Source organism: Coturnix japonica, chromosome 6, assembly GCF_001577835.2.
Source record: "Coturnix japonica isolate 7356 chromosome 6, Coturnix japonica 2.1, whole genome shotgun sequence".
Taxonomy (NCBI): domain Eukaryota; kingdom Metazoa; phylum Chordata; class Aves; order Galliformes; family Phasianidae; genus Coturnix; species Coturnix japonica.
In genome coordinates, this window is record NC_029521.1 from 24,529,259 (window position 1) to 24,548,603 (window position 19,345).

Consider the following 19,345-nt stretch of genomic DNA (forward strand, 5'->3'; position numbering starts at 1 on the left):
TCCATGAATACCAGTACAGTTTTCCCTGTAATCCCCTGGTTTCTTTCTCCCTAAGAGTCCTGAGAAAACTTCTGCTGGCAGAAATTATCCTGACTCTACAGAAACCAGCAGCTCTGACCATTTTTACTCCAAGTCAGGTTCTCCTGTCATTTGGCAAGAACATCCACAGGGCATTAGAGTAACCCGATAGGAGAATTCAGTTCTTTGTCCCCACTCTTGAGCCTGCTTTACTAAGAGGGAAAGTAAAATTAAGGGAGGGAGAGTGAAAGGGCAGTGTGTTGCGTAGTAGCAATGAATGCCATCTTGATATCATCATTTGCAGTTGTGGCAGATCTACCTTAATGGCAATGAGCTTGGCGTCAGGATTGCATTGACTCAGTTTTCATGACCTCAAGAAAATTCTCATCCAGCCTTCTGCTTCCTTTGAGTCAGAAAGCAAATAGAACACCACTTCATTGGGTGTTTTGGGAAAAGTGATTGATGGCCTAGAAGGACAGTGTTATGGTCTGCTCTCACAGAGAATCTCTGTGCATGATAGAGCAATGTTTCGCATTGAACAAAGCCTTGTCAGGATAATAGTAAAAAAAAAAAAAAACACAATTCAAAATCACTCTTATGAGCAAAATCAAAATCAGTACTGAGAAGGACTTTTATTTCCTTAATATTTGGGTATAATCTACCTTTTCTAGAAACATCTGTCTGCACATAAAGAGAAACACTTCAGTTCCCTGCAGCAGTATCCAAAAGTGCATTACTAAGCATTCTTACCTGATCACATACAAATGGAGTTTGTATGTATGCTAAAATCATAATACCTACCCTGGAACAAAATCACAAAAAGGAAAACAAAATGCACACAAATGAAAGCCTTCAGCTAGCCTGTCCCTCCCCTGAGCTTCCTTTACCCTGCTCTAATACAGCTTTGCTGAAGCTTTATTTTCTGGGGACACCTAAATTCCATTGGGCATCTCTAATAGCTTTGTGTCAGGCCACAATTGTTTCTATTCCTTGATGTTAATGAAGGCTATTAAAATCTCAAGCAACAGCCCTTGAGTCTGGGGAGAGGTAGACAGCCTTTGGCTCAGGGCTTAAGCCAAAACAATGGATGAAGCCATTAATTCTACGTCTTCCAGGAATTGTAGATGTCATTTATGCATGTGAGTATCAGTTTCTCACATCATACTTGCTATGAATGTCTGTATTTTTCCTCATCATCTACAGGACTCTATGACACACACAGGAGGGAAGCACTTGGTGTAAATCACCCCAGTCTAACTTCAAAGGAAAGAGAGCTGAACAAGATGTGCCAAAGGGTTTAACAGCTGTGTCATTCCTACAGGGCATTGTTTTGTCCTTCATATTTAGTAGGGAGACACCCAGTAGTGTTTTCCACTTTCACTGCGAAAGCAGGAAATGTTTAATTAAAAAAATCAAGCTTAACCTACTTTGTTTCCTCTTCATGTAGAAGAGACATCAGTTACATAGAGGGAGGATCCACAAGTCTTGGCACCCAAACATTCTCACCAGGCTGAGGGACAGAGCTGGACAGATTTGTGAGGATCACATCCAAGTGCCTGGGGTATGGGAACAAATTAGGTCACGAACCAGCAAGGTAGAAACTTGAGGAATTTCAACACCAGTAACTGCACTAAGCCAGATTCTGCTGTCATTTATAGACAATGCCAGAAACTAAGGATAACAAGAGATCTGGCCCACCTAGCTGCAAGTCTTCCTCCCTGAAGAGCTAAAGCACCTTGAGGGTATGAGAGCGAGGGCAGCGCTGGGACTGGCTGCTGATTCTGTGCACCAGGATCCTCCCTGAGCCCAGCACCCATGACTTGCTTTAAAGAATTAGATTAAGAAATTTTGTACTGTCACTGATTTACCCACCCAGTGGATCAGGCCAGAAAAAGGAAATTCCAGCTAATGTGCTATCCAGAAACTGTGTGGCACTTCTCATTTGTTAAGGGAAGAAAGGCTTTTCAGCCCCCTTTGATTAGCCATATAGTAACATAAGTATTCATATTATGTTTTGGTAGTGCAGAAAACTCTCCTACCAAGATGATTCTGGAAGAAGTCTAGATTTATTCCATGGAAAACTCAGCTTCCAGTTACGTGTTTAAACACCTTTACATCACCAAGGGTGATATGCTCAAGTGTTACTTTGCTATGATGCTGCCAGTACCAAGAGAGGCAATAGCTCCATTAGGATGAAAAAAACAAAAACAAAAACAACCATGAAAAAGGAAATTTCCACACAGTTAGGATTCAAATATCTTCGTGGACTCTTCTTGCAGAAGATGAGTAACCACAGCCAAGCAGAAGCAAATTAACATTGGCAATTCCCCCACATTTCTCAGCCAGGTGTTAACTTCCCATTTGCAGTAAAGTTTCATGGTAAGTAGTAAGTGCTGTCTAAAAGCCACTGGGATAGTCACATTTATTAACACTTTTTCCTATCATTTAGATGAGGTCTTCAGCCTCATCACAGCCAGAAAATATAGCACTAGCTATGATCCCATTATCAGAAGGCATCTTTGTCCATTGGAACATAATCTCCAGCTCAAATACATAGTAAGGTAGGCCAAAATTGTCTCCTCAGCCGCAGATGGAGAAACTGAGGTTGAGAGAGAAACAAATTACCCAGAAAATAGGATTCCCTCGTCCATCAAACTGTAGCATTTTTCAGCAAGGGGACAGCTGAGAGAAGATGGATTTCCTAAACATACCATCATGTTTATGCATCAAAGTGAGAATAGGATGGGTAGATTAGCCCTGCATATCAGTGCAATTAGAAAATGAACCTGGCATAAACTGTGGAAATAACTCAGATCAGAACAAGGAAGTAAGGTACTATGGCTCATGGAGCTGAACTACAGCAGTGTTATTTCCTCAGCTTTAGAGGCCATAAAATGGCAAGCAACAAAGCACAGATCTGTTGTCATGACAATGAACACAATAAAAAAAAAGGGGGGGGGCTTGCTCTTTATGGTTAATGCTTTGAGAGAAAGGTAACCAGGAAAGCAATAAACACTTGACAGATTTCACTGTGTTGGAGAGCAAAGCAGCATGGTATTCAAAACCTAATTAAAGCAGAAACAAGTTATTTGTTATCAATAAAAGGATTCGAGTTTTCCTATTTGTAGTGATGGACACTAGTGTTCTAGTGGGCACAAGATAGAAGAAATAAGTCACAGAAAAGGCTATGTGTGGGTAGTTCTCATGGCCCTGCTTAGTCCTCACAGGCTAATCTAAAGTCCTCCTAAATTAGTAGAGGATCTACAGAAAGTCAAAATCTATTCTACAGACTCAACTATAGCCCACAGCATGTAGCATAAAGGTTATTGTGTCACCACACATAGCCCCACCCACAGATGGGATTATTGAGTTTGTAGCATCAGGAGAGGCTCTTGAATGAAAGTGCTTAATTGAAGTATTGTCTAGCTAGGCTTCAATATCAAGCAGTCCTGTGTTTTTCCAATGGTAAGAGAAGCTGTAACAGCCAGACCCAATAACTGCAAACTGACTCTTCCACAAAGCTATGGGAAGGAAAGGTACAACAACTCCATATATCAGTTCATACAAGTCTAATGCCTTGAAACTGGAAAAGAGATGGAGAACTGAGAGAAGTAGAAAGAGGAAAACTCAACTCAAAAATAGTGCTGAGAAATACACATGCTACGTGTGAGGCTCTACACAGTATTCCCTACATCTCCCATCAGCTCACTACATCATTACCTGTTGAACCATGTTTTCTTTGTAGCCTGCTCTCTCTCCCTTTAGGATGGGCATGTTGAAATTCAAGACAAAACGCTTAAGTCCAACCACCCCAACATGACAAGCTTAGTTGCCAGCTACTGCAAGATTGCTGTACCTACAAAAAATTCTCAACTGATTCCCCTTTTGAACTATTTTCCTGGTTAATCAGGCCAGTGACAATGGGAACACCAACAACACAACAAGCTGTCTCCAAATACAGCTCTCTGGATGGAGGATTCCTTTTAAAAACTTTACTCCTGTGCCCATGAACTATTTACCTCTGAACCTAAGGAAGCAGATAATGGTGCTTTCTGAACCAAGTGGAGCTGATAGTAATAGACCTCTTAGGTCAAAGGAGGGTTTCCTTTGTTTTCAAGTCAAAAACCACCTGGCTCAGACCCAAACAGCTGTCTTGAATTTCTGGAATTGGCTCTTGAGCAAGGTTTTAAAGCTACATCCAGCACTGTTTAATTGATGAAGACCATGTTTTGGAGCAGAACAGGGAAGACATATCAAACAATGAAAATTATGGAGGCCAGCTGCTATCTTTAATAAACTGAGTCGATCAACCTTTCCATGGGTCTTTCTTTTTAAACCAGAAAAATCTTACCTAGTCTCCCATAATTTCAGGGTTCTCTCTCAAAAGTAGAAAGCTCACGCATTGTTGAATTCCACAAAAAAGGAATATATATCCTTTTTTTTTTTTGCCCGAGTTCTGTTCTGCTTCGTAATTACAGGAACTTCTGCTGCTTCTTTGAAACTATTTCACAGCCAACTAGATAATACTAGATATACTAAGGTGTCTCACTCAAAGCCATTCTTCAGCATATGCCCCTTTGAACTGTAGTGTGGCTGTTAGCACGAGCAACTATCACAGTGTTTACCTGAAGAAATAAGGGACTATTTCATTTTGTGGAAGAATCTAGGAAGCAAAGGCTGGGTTCTGGAGTGAGAAAGCAAAGCTGTATGTAATAAGCATCACCCATAAATTGACCATCTCAGTTTCACTCACCACAATGTCTAAAGTAGGTAACTCTCAGCTAGAAAACTATTGATTTATTCACATTTCACTTAGCAAAGATAGATGGTGTATATTCATTGGAATGAAACTATACTGTGCCTTACCTAGCTCCTACCACCTTCCTGGTATTAAAAACAACCCCACAATCTTGGACCTAAAACATCCCATTTATTTGCACTGCAAAGAAAGACTACTATTCCTCCCTTTGCTATCATGCAAATAAGGAAATCTCTGGGAAGGTCTTATCTAAGAAGAAAATGAAACCATGTTTCCCATTAGTCCGGCTGTCTGGTAAGTACAGAGTTTTAGAAGCTCACTATTTCCAGACAGCAGGCTGCTGCTCTCACATACAACTTCCCTGGTCAGACATGTCACACAAGAGTTAAGTGATTCAGCCAAGGCTGAGAGCATATAACCAAGTGGGAGTTGTAACTAAGGGACAACCAGGCTCCCTTCCTGTGCAGTCACACTGCTGTCTGGGCTACAATGATTTCATTCACCAAAACTTAGTCATGGACAAAGAACGGGCTCTGCAAAAACAGCCCCTTATCTGCTCCCTGCCTGCCTCTCATCCAAGTAATGTGCGATTAGTTTACTGTCACAAACTCCCCTCTGGAGCCAAAGCAGCTGCAGGACCAGGCTATGCTCTGATACAGCTCATGCCTTTACAGCAGTGTAGCAGCAGTAGCAATGGTCTGGCCCAGCCCAGGAGCTTCACTGTTTGTACAGATGGCAGAAAAAAGGCAGCTTGATTGGAAGGTAACAAGTAGACCTGGCTGGGCTGGTGATTCAACAAAGTAAACCTTGATTTGTAAAGATAATTGCTGTATGAGATAAAGATTAAGAATAGGGAACAAATGATTCACTCTGATATTGAAAAACATCATATTTAAGATCTTGTCCTCTGTCAGCTTTGGTTGAAATTTGCCAACAGGTAGAAAGACAGATGTACACATCACAGAAAGCTGAGTTAATAAGTCAGGCTTCCCAGGCAAACAACTTCAGCCTGCTTTGCCTTCATCCTACTAGCATTTATTCCTGCCACTAGCAGGGACTGTGGAAATGCCTTTCATGTTGTTGGCTGCAGCACATGCCACCCACATCACAGCCTCCTGCTATACCACTGAAGAGTCCCACCACCCAGACAGAAGCTGTAGCAGCTCTTTCAATTCAGTTTTTTCCACAGTATTTTAAATTTCAAGCGCTTATTTTTCAGTCTCGGAACCAGTGATGTCATGCATGCCCTTATCTTCTACTTCTTTGTGAGCATACAATGTGAGAAAAACAAGCAAGCCCCAGCGGCTCCAAAAAAATATATATATACACACCACCACCACAAACAATAAAACACATTTAAAACAGACCTCAGACTTGTCATATATACACATTTTCAGGAGCTTCAGGCCAGTATAGTTCTCCTAGAAAGGAGATTGTTGCTCTGCTGCAAAACAGCATTGTTAACTAACATAAGACAACCCCCCAAACTGCCTTAACATACAGTGATGGGGCAACAGACAGACTTCCCTTTAAAGTGCTACAACCCTTACCTGGTAGGGCCAGACTATTACAATACTGCCATGGTATTTTTTTCTAGTTTTTTGGTTTGTTTGTTTTTTGTTTTTTTTTACTAGACTTGCTCATATGTGAAAAACATCCTTAAAAACCAAGACTAAAATCTGATTTCCATTTATGTGATAGTTCTAACACACTAAAATATGATCCATCATATAAAACATTATTCCTTATCAACTGTTTTAAAACAAATTATTTAGATCAAATCATGTTTGTATATATAAGGGCAATTCAAGAAACAGTTTAATGCAGTAAACAAGCCATTAACCCACTTGAACAACAGGAAGTACATGTTATGCTAAGGCTGTTTAAACTTCCATAAAGCAAAGACTCACTGCTGAACACAGCAACTAAACTGAAAAACAATGATGAAAGCAAAAACTGGAGGCCATGACACAGGACCCCTGGTTGTAATGATAAGTAATAGAGCATAGACACAGAGGCCCAGATCCATCCACCTATCTTTAGCTACTTACGCAAACTGGCTAAAGCAGGAAGATGGGTTTCCTCACTAGTTAAAACAGATGGAAAGCACTGCCAGAACGACCAATATCCTTTATTACATGTTATAGAAACATAAACCCTAACATTCAAACTGAAGAGCTTGTTTAAGTACTCAAATTCACTACCAGGCAATCCAGCATAGAATCCAGAAGCATTTGCTGCAACCTAGATCTCTCTTTCTACAATATAACTCCATTCCTTCTTTTCCAGCAACCAGTAGGAAACAGTTTATTCCTCTCTTCTTTACAACAACATTTTACATGATCATCAAGCATCCCCTTTGCAATAAATAAACCCAGCTCTTTCTGTCTTTCCACTCAGGCCACAGTGTCAGTGCCCCCAGCCATTCTCAATATTTGCTTTTGGCATCACTCCACTATGCTCACATATTTTTAAATGTTGACACCCAAATCTGGACACAAGCATCACCAACACAGTAACATCCTGCATTTACTTTATGACCTGCTTGTACTTCAATGGTTACCACTTCTCATCAACCTTAAAGCACACCAGGCTGACTGGACTTTTTCACTTAGAGAGAAGCAGAGTCACCACCCCCTAAGCTCTACTCCCACAGGAAAGTCTTTTCATGGTACAGTAAATGGTGCCAAGAGCAACAAGTGCTGTAAGTAGAAAGTTTTTGGAATCAGCAGGCAGTACTCAACATACTAAGCTAGATAATCCTTAAGGGCCTTTCCAAGCCAAGTATATGGCAAAAGGAGGCAATAACAGTGCCTTTTAATGAGATACAACCATTACAGAGCAATAGCAGTAAGGAAAAAGCAACTCACCTCTTCCAACAACCAGCAGCAACTCCAGAGAAGCACAGCCTCTATCCAAAGAGATAATTCCTCAGCTGCTAAACCTTAAATGAGGATGAAGGGGGGTGGAGCCTGGCTCCACCACTGCTGGTCACTTCGGTGTATCACTCACACCTGAGCTCCCTGGGTTAGCTATGCTTTCTCACCTGGTGCTTAACCACTGGTTCAGGCCATGACCTGGCAATTCCACTGCATTCGGGCACAACTGAAGCCACCTGTCTGGTCCTACCATGCAGTACCTTCTGGGTGCTAATGAGAAAGCTATTTACGCTGCCCATCCCTCTCTTAACTAGCTAACTTGGTTTGGGTCTGTAGGGGGTGCTTGCTTTACTTGTATCTCACTTGAACTGCTGAATTCCACTGCACTATAACCAACACTAGCAACTGAACTCAAATTGAGCAAGCAATGTCACCTGTTTGCTAAATATAGCTTCATTGAATCACCGAGGTTGGAAAAGACCACCAAGATCATCCAGTCTAACTGTCTACCTTCCACCAGTATTTCCCCACTAAACCATGTCCCTTAATACAGTATCTAAGCATTTACTGAATACTACATGATAGTAGTAGTAGTAGTAGTAGTAGTAGTAGTGACTCTGTGATGTCAGAACCAGGTGAATGAGAGCTGCGGAGACCTGGAAAATAGGAAGGTACCCAGATGTTCACGTCAGAAGTCTTCCTGTGCCTTCCAGAAATGCCTCCCCTGGGTATGAGCCCCATCAACCGGAGAGCAAAGCAATTCCAGCTGACAGAGCCTGCAGAGACCCTCGAGTTCTGTAGGCAGTGCATGAAGAGCAGCAAATACACAAAGCAATTGGAAAGGCAAAGAGATTACAGAGAGCTTGTGGCCTGAGAGATGTTTGCATAAATAAACTCCTTGAATTATTATGAAATATTGATGTGCAAAAAAGAACCAAAACCACATTTCTGGATAGACATCAGAATAAAGAGATAAATAAATAATAAGGAACAAGGTGTTTACTGAGTGAGAATACCTAAGCTAACTGTGAGTTTAGCAGCTTCATATTCTGAGGCTGTGATGAGCAGCATGTGGTTACTCTCAAGAACAGGTAGAACACAGAGAACTCTCAGTACCAGTGCTGCTGTGTAAAGTAGTAATATTATTTAGTGTATCGAAGGCCATTCAGATGAGGATTACAAAGTGGTTCACAGCTATTCAGCTTCACAAAAGCCCTGTGAGGAAAGAGACAATCTTTATTAGATGCAATTATGGCATTGTCACAAACACCTTACACAATAATTGGCAGATGTAATTTTCTGCAGCTCAGATGTGAGAGAGTTACATGCATTAAGTATAATAGCTAACAGAGAAAACTTAGCAAAAAAAAAGAGATTAGTCTTTCTTATTGCCCAAAGGCATGCATACAAACATCAGGTGCACCAAGAGTTTCCTGTGGGTGTCTCTTATGCCACTTGATCATAAATGAATGTAGCTTGAAGCCGCAGTGAGGAATCTACGTTATTGATTTAAGAAGAGGAAGAAATGGGAGGTCTAGTTAAACTGAGTTTAAAATTAGACCCTTACAATGAAAATGGAGATAGAACTCAGGAATGACTCCACAATGTTTAATCAGCCTGAACAAAACTAGACTGGTTAAGGAGGCAACTGCAGAGCTCTGTTGCCAAAGAGAATGCCATCTCTAGAGAAATGCATTTTATGCTGTTCGGGATGTGTCCATGAAGAGGCGTTGTGTTGAGGAGGTTACTAACAATAACACTGGATGTTGTTATGTTGTTTCCTCCTCTTTCATAACTTAAACTAATTTCAGCTTGAGGAGTTTGACAAGAAGGCTTTGTAATTTTCAAGGTGGCTGTTCATTGATGGTTTAATCATGCCAGGGGCTATATACACTTCACTGCCTGACAATTTGGGATTATCTGACTGCCAGGCAGGGTCAGAACTTCTCTTCTGCCATCCCTTCAGATTCAAGACCTTAAAATCACTTCATTGAGGCTGTGACTGGATGTAGGTACTGGTGAGGAAGAGCAAGTCTGGGAGGGGCTCCAGACTTCACCATCAGTGGAGAAGCCTTGATGTCCCCAGCGATGACACCACTTTGTCAGGAAAGGTGGATATGTGTAGGGATGGAAAGGAGCTGCCAGCACAGGGCTGACATCAGGGTTGTGCTCTGCTGCTCAGCATTTTATGGAGCCCATCACAGAGAGAGAAAATCAGATCCAGTCTCACAGCAGTCGTATTCCAATGCCAACTCAACGCAGAATTTTGAACACTTGACTGTAATTTGGCTCAGAACAGACTTTGGGCCAAGTTATGATGAGAACAGAAACACTGAGACCAAAGCCAGAGCTAGGATTCCTTTAGCTCTATTTCTACTTATATCACTTCATCAAAACGTTTAACTTTACATTTTGGCCAAATTTGCAGAAGGTGTACTTATTTATCCACTTTCTCTCCAGGAAACAGAAATGCTGAGGACTTCAACTTCCATGCCAGGTATCTGCTGTTGGATGCAGACTGAAGAGATGCTTCCCAATGGGTACCACCCAAACAGAAGATTTGCCATCGTAAGCAAGCCACTACCTGCAGAGCCTAATTATCATAATATAAGTTGCTATTACAAATAAACAAGCAACCTTGTGAACGGTGAAATAATTTTCACTATCTCAGCATGATTTTATGATAGAGAGAAGAAAAACATTCACATGTGACAAACAGCATAATCCAAACCAACAGAATCAAGGCCACCTAGAAATGGTCAGCAAAGGTGTCTCAAGCCAATGAGAAGAGTGGTTAGGAGGGGCAGGAGCATTACTTTCATCATTGGCTCTGACCATTTTCCCAGAGCAGAAGTCAACAATGTGTTTGCAGAAATATTCTGTCTATTTTAATGGCCACTTCAAAGGAACATTTTGACAAACTGATTTGTCAGTGATGCTCTAACAACTGATTTTTTACTTTCTTTGTATCCCTGTGAATAAAGACTATTAGGCTCTTATTAGTTGATTGAGGTGAAACTTCAAGATGTCTCATCCTTCAGCTTTGGGCCAACACCCGAAGAATGGAATTTTAGTGCCTTCTAGAAATCTGGTGGTTTACCTGGTCACTGGTATGGGCAGGGAGGATACAGATACACTGAGATCTGCATCTGGTCACAGCTCTCATGAAGAACATGACCAGTCCTGGGGCTTTACCAAAGAGTCCAACCCATACTTCAATGACTAGAGCTTAGCTGAACAGACTTGGCAGTGTGGGGCTTTGATTTTTCACTTAATCCTTGAAGGAACTAATGCCAGACCTCTTCACAAAGTAAACACCACTCCAAGTTTACATGAGTCTGCATGGGCCAGACAGAGACAAAGTGCTTGCATTACAGCTGCGTTTTAATGACTATAAAATGATGCTGAACTATGCAAGTTCTTCCCCTCACTTCACATTCAGTTCATTATCACTTGTGTATCTTGTCTGGTTGGATATGAAGCTGGCAGCTGCCGTCTTAATTTTATGGCTCTTTAAACAAAGATAAGGGAAATAACAGCACAAGTCTTCTCCTGTGTGTGTTTGGTAGCAACACAATAAACTAATTTGGGGAAACTGGTGAGCAACAAGCTAAACATGGGAACTGAGAGAATGGCAGTGGTTCAAATGTCTTAAAACACAGAACCTATACTTGACCCCCGGGGATGCTGCACACTGAAATCCAACCTGGAGAAGCCTGAATCCCGTGACTGCTCTGCACTCCTCAGAAATGTGAATTTTGGAAGCCTCATTTACACCTGACATCTGCCTTCTGCTCTCCATAGGGCAGCCCCACGCCACAACAAAAGTGTTCAGAAGTGGCTGTGCCAAGATGCCAGCAATTCTCTCACACCTACTGGAGGACTCCAGCATTCCACAAGGCAGCCAGGGCCCGGCATCACTTGGGCACAAGGTACCCTACCTACATCTGAGGTAGGAACCAGCCAGCAGTTTATTCTGTGGCAAGTGGCCTGCAGGAGATTTCACTCTATGCTGTGAATTGACTATATCTAAGATTAATATTAATGATGTCTAAACCTACATAGAAGTTTCCAGAACTAGGGATCTAACACATTTATCAGTGGTCCAAAACAATGGGTTAAGAAAAAGACAACACAGAATAAGATCAAAGTTGTTCCATAGGTTTCCATACATTGATTTTTCAGCTTTTGGGTTGCCTGGTATAACATAACATCAACCTCACATAGCTCCGCATGTCGGCCCCCTCACATCGATGCATCCTACTGTTTTCTTTCTCTTTCAGCTAATCTTGTGATTACCCGCTCCAAATAAAAGCAGTTGGAGTCCCCACACTTTTTGGAGGGGTGCATCCCTCATTGCTTTAAAACAGCTTTGATCTATGCAAGGAGAGGTAAAGATAGCATCCACTTGAGCATGTGGCAGGGCGAGTCAATATGTTCTTAAGGGCTTGCTGAGAGGATGCACAGAACTACAAATGGATGCTAACAGGCAGCAATTACTGTTTGAAAAATAAAATCTACAACTCAGCATCCCCCAAAAGCTTCAAAATGCACCCTTAATGCCACTAAAAGGGAATAACCCTTTCTCAAATGTTACAACACAGTATCAGCTATTCAGAGCTCTTTCCCAGGGCACTGCCTTAAGTTAGCATGAACTGCAATTGACTTTTTTTTTTTTTGCTTAAAAAAATATTCCAGAGTGTATTTTCTCCCAGTGGGAGCTTTAATCCATTTCCCTACAGGATCTAAAGCCTTGGTCCTACATCTAGAGACATTCAGTCAGCAACACGGGGCCATCCAACTTCAAAGTCGCTCTGAGCCACGGCTGTGCTGCTAAATTCAGTCTTCTGCTATCTGGAACACATGCAGATTTTCTAAACATCTGAAAATGCTGGTTTCACCTCACACCATCTTTCTGCATGTCCCAGCCATTAGCCTGCATGCTGTAGTCCTCCATGACTAGAAAAGGAAGGAAAAGAATTCTTAGTGCATCAACTGTGCACTCAAACCATTGTCATGCCTTTCCATTCCACCTCACATCCACACCTCAACAGGTGCTGGTAAGGATTCGCTTCATGTTCCATTGTCAATGCGAGATGGTATTTCCTAAAGCATTCAGCTTTCATTCTACAAGTGGGTAAGCTCTGATATGTGGTAGTAAATTATCTCCTTACAGAATCACAGAACACTGGAAATGACCTCAAAGATCATCTAGTTGAACCCCAGTCCATCCCCACCGTGCCCGCTAACCATGTGTCTCAGTGCCACATCTCTCACATCTCTAGGGACAGTGATTCCCCACCTCCCTGGGCAGCCTGTGCCACTGCCTCACCACTCTGTCTGAGAAGAAATGTTTCCTAATACCCAATCTGAATATATATAGCCAGCACGTTGAAGCAAGAATAGACTGGAAGGAAATCTCAGAGGGCTCCTAGACATCACTCCTGTGCTCTGATCTCTCAACCACATTCTCCTCCTATAAAGAAAGCCTCTGGCCATCACCAGTTTTCTGATCTGCTGTAAAATGTTTCACTATCGCTCCCAAAGGAACTGCTGATGCTTAAAAAAGAGGCATCCTTAGTCAGACTGTTCTCACAGTGCCACTGTCTCAGTATTGGAGTCTGTACATCAGAATACCTGTAAATACAGAGAGAGACTTGGAAAATGAAGCACTTAAAGACAACTCTTAGTTATACTCTGGATGAAGATTATATCATTATTGCTCCCAATTAATACTAGTCTAGGCTGCAAATAAGAGAGATTAACTTTATGAACATTTTATCAGTAGCAAAATTAAAACTGCTTCCATAAACACCAATTCTGGCTTGTTCTTGTACCAGAACTGTACATCAATTAAAAGTCTAGTCAACAACACCAGGAATCATGGAAATGCCAAAGTGTCACTGAGATAGGTGAAAAAGGAACTCCTCCAGAGTGAGATACAAACATGCTGAACTAAGGACCTCCTGTGAGGTGTATGGAGGAGGGAAAGGTAGAAACTATCGGCCAGATAGGCAAGGAGCCTGCACTTCAGCTTCCTAAATTGGTATGACTCCCTTTCAGTTAGGTTTAAGTATGACAAGTACATACAGCCCAGCATGAGCGTCAAGTTTTACTCCCAGTACAAAGTTCTTTTGCTTTTACAAGTCTAAGTCTACTCTGTGAAAGAGGCTTATCTCCAAAGTAGTAACAGCCCCTGCCTTCATGCATCTAATGAGACATTAGTCCAGGACTCTACATTTGTTATAAGTTGTGGATAGGATTAAAAAAAAAAAAGGTCACAACCCTTATTAAATACAGGAAAAATAGAAACCTGTCCTCAATCCTCAAAGAAAATCAGTCTTCACGATTTGCATCTATGAGGAGCGCTGGGAAAAAGGATCCTGGGTCCATTCCGGGAGGACTAAGCAGAGCTGAGCTCAGCAGGCTAACAGCCTTCTTCTGCAGTCTAACCTGCGAGCAGAAGCACCACACAGATTTCAGGAGATAAGGCCATCATCTTGGCTGTTCCTCTGCACCTTTTTGCTTGGAGTATGTATGGGAGAAAGACAGAGAATCACAGCCCATCTTTAATCACTTGAAGGTAATTAATGACTCAGCACTCTTGTAAGTGCCCGGCAAGGCTGGGTTATTGCAGTGGGCTCTCTCCATATCTGCATGCGTTCAGACCAGTTTAGATCTCTTCAAACTACTACTAAAAAATCTCTGTACACGCTAACCAACCTGGGCACACCAAGGCTCAACAGGATCCCCCAAGGCATCCCAATATGCTCTCACTAACCCAATTCACCCTGCCACACATGTACCTCATGTCCCCATGGTGTCACGCCAATGGAATGGGGCTGGAAAGTACGTCCTCTTCTGGTATTAAATCCACTTGGATTACATTTTCATGGCATTGTTCAACTAAAAGCAGTTCTATACTGTGCTTGGAGCACTGTCACATGCAATCAAGAGATAATGTCAATGGAATTGCATGTTGTCACAGGAAAACAGTCTCCTGCTGCCACAGAAATGCCAAATTAAAGCTGAGGCATTTATGGAAAATAAACGTCAAGTCAAAGCCAAGATGTTTATTTTAAAAACAAGAGACATGGATCTCATGGCAACGTTCCATCGTGTCTCTGTTCCTCCAATAACAAATGTCCAATGTGAATGCAGCCAAATGACAGCTTCTTCCTGGGACAGAGCAGCCCGGGCGAAGCCTGATTGCTTCATGTGACGGCCTGCGGAGCTGTGTCTCATTTGCTTGTCTTCAGCTCAGGTTTTAGGGAAGCTGTCTGGATAACCAATACAAAACAGTTTCTTTGATGTATGTTAAGTTTACAAAGGGATTTAGGAGGATAGAGAGAAGAAAACATGACAGCGAATGCATTCTTCCTTTGCCTTTACATGGTTCTCCAGAGAGGGAGGAAGGACAGTAACATGTAACTCACTGAGATCGATGGGAGTCCTTCCAGGCATTTCCGTGGGCTTTGCTTAATGCCTTAAAAGAACAAACAGCTGATATTTAAGCTGATATTATGTTATTAATGACAGTGCTATAATTCAATTGCAGTGAGGGTGTGACCGGACCAACACAAGGAAGATGCTGTCTGATCCAAAACTGAGATTTTGAGCTTTATCAAGTCTAACCATAAGGGCCCAAGTGGTAAGAGTGGTAAAACTCCAGGTAACCTAATGGGACTGACATCCTTTCAGTCACTTCTATCATTTTTGCCCTTTCATCATATTACCACTCACTAAATCTCCCTGTATTCACCCGTTCCTCTCCTTCCCTAACAATTTTCTCTTCCTCCAGCTACATTAAGAGATTATGTCTTCAACAAGCTGAAGTGGTCTCTTCACTCTGCTCCTTTGCCAGCCCCATCATCCTTCACTAAGCTCTCCCCAGACCTCTGCCAGATCCTCCCTCACCCACCAGCCACACAGGCCATATTGCTTGCAACATCAAACCGAGCTGTCCTAATTACTACCAGTGCTTTGAGTGGCTTTTTAAAATGACTTCCAAGGGAAAAATAAATTAGGTGCCCATTAAAAACCGTGATCTGGACAGCAAGTAGAAACAATTCAGTTCAGTTTTTTGAAGTCCCTCTCCTGCGCTGACATCCTTAAGTAAAATGCAAACAAAGGTCTGTGTTAAAATCATGCTAAGGAGCAGTGTGAAATTCAAGGAAAATTTGACTTCAAGGAGATTTGCAGAAGTAATGCTCTGAAAGGGGTTAAGCCTACAGTCAGTATTTGGCTGCAGGCTGGCAGTAAGGGCCAGAGGGATGTTCTGTACAGAAATCATAAATTTGCTTATTTTTCCCTTTGCAGATGCATTGTTTCCCAAAGACTTTCTGGCTCCAGCTCTGATCTGGCGTTCCACATTGACACTTGTTGAACCAACAGAGATACAAGGAAGCAGGGCAAGATGAGGCTGCTTCTGCTTCGTGGCATCCTCGCTGGCAATTTCCTTTACTCCTGCAGCCCTGAAGCTTATCTGCCTGTGGGGCAGGACGGGGTCTCCAGGTGGCAATCTGACAGCACAGCGCGATGGCAGAGAGCCGGCATTGTGGGGTGGCGGCTTGTTAACTATATAAGGATACTACAGCAATAAGTGATCTGAGCGGATGACAGATGATGCTCCATGATTAGCACTTCAAACAGCCGCACGGTACCCTCACGCTGCTTCCCACTGCCTGAGTGAGCTCGAGGAGTGCAAGACCGTGAAAGTTTATAATGTGATTTTGTACTAAATTCACGCCCCTCGGTGCCGATTGGCTGCGGGGCGGGGCGGGGCGGTGCTGTTCGGCGGCGCGGTGCGGGGCCATGCGGATCCCGGGGCGGCGGCTGCTGCGGCGGCAGCGGCGGCGGCGCCGCCTTCCTGCCTGCCCGCGGTGCGGCGCGGCCGGAGCGCCCCGCAGCCATGGGCGATGGGTGGCTGCCGCCCGACTGCGGCCCCCACAACCGCTCCGGAGGCGGCGGGGCGACGGCGGCGCCGACCGGGAGCCGTCAGGTGTCCGCCGAGCTGCTGTCGCAGCAGTGGGAGGCGGGCATGAGCCTGCTGATGGCACTGGTGGTGCTGCTCATCGTGGCCGGCAACGTGCTGGTGATCGCGGCCATCGGGCGCACGCAGCGGCTGCAGACGCTCACCAACCTCTTCATCACCTCGCTGGCTTGTGCCGACCTGGTGATGGGGCTGCTGGTGGTGCCCTTCGGGGCCACGCTGGTGGTGCGGGGCACCTGGCTGTGGGGCTCCTTCCTCTGCGAGTGCTGGACATCGATAGATGTGCTCTGCGTGACGGCCAGCATCGAGACCTTGTGCGTCATCGCCATCGACCGCTACCTGGCCATCACCTCGCCTTTCCGCTACCAGAGCCTGATGACCAGGGCTCGGGCCAAGGGCATCATCTGCACCGTCTGGGCCATCTCCGCCCTGGTCTCTTTCCTACCCATCATGATGCACTGGTGGCGGGATGAGGACCCTCAGGCACTCAAGTGCTACCAGGACCCAGGCTGCTGCGACTTCGTCACCAACCGGGCTTATGCCATCGCCTCATCCATTATCTCCTTCTACATCCCCCTCCTCATCATGATCTTCGTGTACCTGCGGGTGTACCGGGAGGCCAAAGAGCAGATCAGGAAGATCGACCGCTGTGAAGGCCGGTTCTATGGCAGCCAGGAGCAGCCGCAGCCACCCCCTCTCCCTCACCACCAGCCCATCCTCGGCAACGGCCGCGCCAGCAAGAGGAAGACGTCCCGTGTCATGGCCATGAGGGAGCACAAAGCTCTGAAGACATTGGGTATCATCATGGGGGTGTTCACCCTCTGCTGGCTCCCTTTCTTCTTGGTGAACATTGTCAACGTCTTCAACAGAGACTTGGTGCCAGACTGGCTCTTTGTTTTCTTCAATTGGTTGGGCTACGCCAACTCTGCTTTCAATCCCATCATCTACTGCCGCAGCCCAGACTTCCGTAAGGCCTTCAAGAGGCTGCTCTGCTTCCCCCGCAAAGCCGACAGGCGGCTGCACGCAGGCGGCCAACCCGCCCCGCTGCCTGGGGGCTTCATCAGCACCCTGGGCTCCCCTGAGCACAGCCCAGGGGGGACGTGGTCCGACTGCAACGGGGGCACGCGGGGCGGCAGTGAGTCAAGCCTGGAGGAGAGACATAGCAAAACATCCCGCTCGGAGTCTAAGGTATAGGGGGGTGGGTCTGTGGGGCCGGCCACGGCTGGGGAACGCAGGCAAGGGATGAGCGGGGAGAGAGCCCGTGTTTACTGATGAATAAAAAAGCAGGTGAATTGTATCCGACATACCTCATCTGAACCTAAAGCAAACAGGAAGCCCACTGAGCAGAGAACGGAGCAAATAAACAGCCTGTCCCAAAGCTAACCAGGTTATATTTGGGTCGGAGGGAGGCTTAGCTGAGGCTGGGCTAGAGAAACGCTTTCCCAAGTCCCATCCCACGGGCGAGTTTTCCCCGGACAGTGCCGGTAGCTGCTGGAGCAGTGGGATGATCACAGCCCTGTGATGCTGTGATTCCATAGGGCTGGGCAGTGACTGGGGCTGCACCCCGAGGGCAGCAGCAGCTTGAGCTGTGACCCCGAAGGCTCCCGCAGCGGTCCTACACACACGGCAACACAGCCGATCCCAGCCGTGAGGCTGGAGCTGCAGGTGCTCTGCGCCTCATCTGCTGCGAGAGCAGTCCAAAACCTGTGGTCGCTGTGTGTGCTCCCCTCTACTGCCGAGCAGAAGTGATGACAAAGTTAAGAAGCAGGAGCACAGATCTATTTTGAAAGGGAAAAAAAAACCAAACCCCGAACAACCCGAACTCTTCTGCTTTTGTTTTTTCCCCCCCCTCTGCATCAGCAACCAGTGAGTTGTTGTGCTTATCTCTTTGGCCAGACAATAGCGGTCAGGCTGGGAAACTTCTACCTCAAACTGTGCATATTGTACAGGGGAATAAATGGGCCGTGTTTATATTAAACAGCGCATTTGCCTACCGTTAGGAGTATTTTAGGGGAAAGGGGAGGAGGAGGGGGGGGGGGGGGAGTTAATGAGCCTTCTGCAGCTTGTTTGTTGTAATTACGGATGGACAGGGGGGAAAAAAAAACTCACCCTGGCAACAACAAGATTTTACTGCACATCTTTGGGAAACGGCAACAAAGCTGGGTTTTTTTGCACAGTATTAAGGATTGCAAAGTTATTTGAAGATGCTACTTGCACATGTCCACACACGCAAATTAAAGATGAAATGGAGGTTTCGACAACACCGAGCCTGCAAGTGATTTCTGGTTTTGTCTGATCTGTTGTGGTTTTATTGAGAGAGTGACTTTTTATATTATTTTATGAAGGTACTGTAAATAGATCCGTATTATAAATTAAAATATCTGAAGGGACTTCTATTATTTTTATTTCCAAGTGCCCGCGTGAATCTGCTGTTATTTTAGCACTTGTGTGTCGTTTCCATTCTCCTCTCTGTGTGTGTTTTATAACCTATTTATACTCTGGTGCAATTTACTACTGTGTAAGTAATTAGTCGATGTGCAATAAATGCCATTGCAGCACAAGCAAGCGTGTCTCTATAGGTTTCGAAACAATACCTGCCTATAATGGGAAGAGCAGCGTTTGTTTTTCCCCAGAGATGGCTCAGATTACCAACACAACTTATCTAATGGCTTTCCCTGACACGGGATTGTAAAACTG

At 44.4% G+C, this 19,345-nt stretch overlaps 1 protein-coding gene across 1 annotated transcript; it reads left to right on the top strand.

Moving 5' to 3' along the window:
• Positions 1-16,519: 16,519 nt before the first annotated feature.
• On the top strand, positions 16,520-18,437 carry ADRB1 (adrenoceptor beta 1). The gene has a single exon (XM_015867370.2). It carries the CDS (start codon positions 16,568-16,570, stop codon positions 17,840-17,842), a length of 1,275 nt encoding a protein of 424 aa, XP_015722856.1. The 5' UTR covers positions 16,520-16,567; the 3' UTR covers positions 17,843-18,437.
• The last annotated feature ends 908 nt before the right edge of the window (positions 18,438-19,345 follow it).

What these genes read in the sequence shown, in the direction of transcription:
- ADRB1 (XM_015867370.2), top strand. Translation starts at nt 16,568, where the DNA reads ATGGGCGATGGGTGGCTGCCGCCCGACTGCGGCCCCCACAACCGCTCC.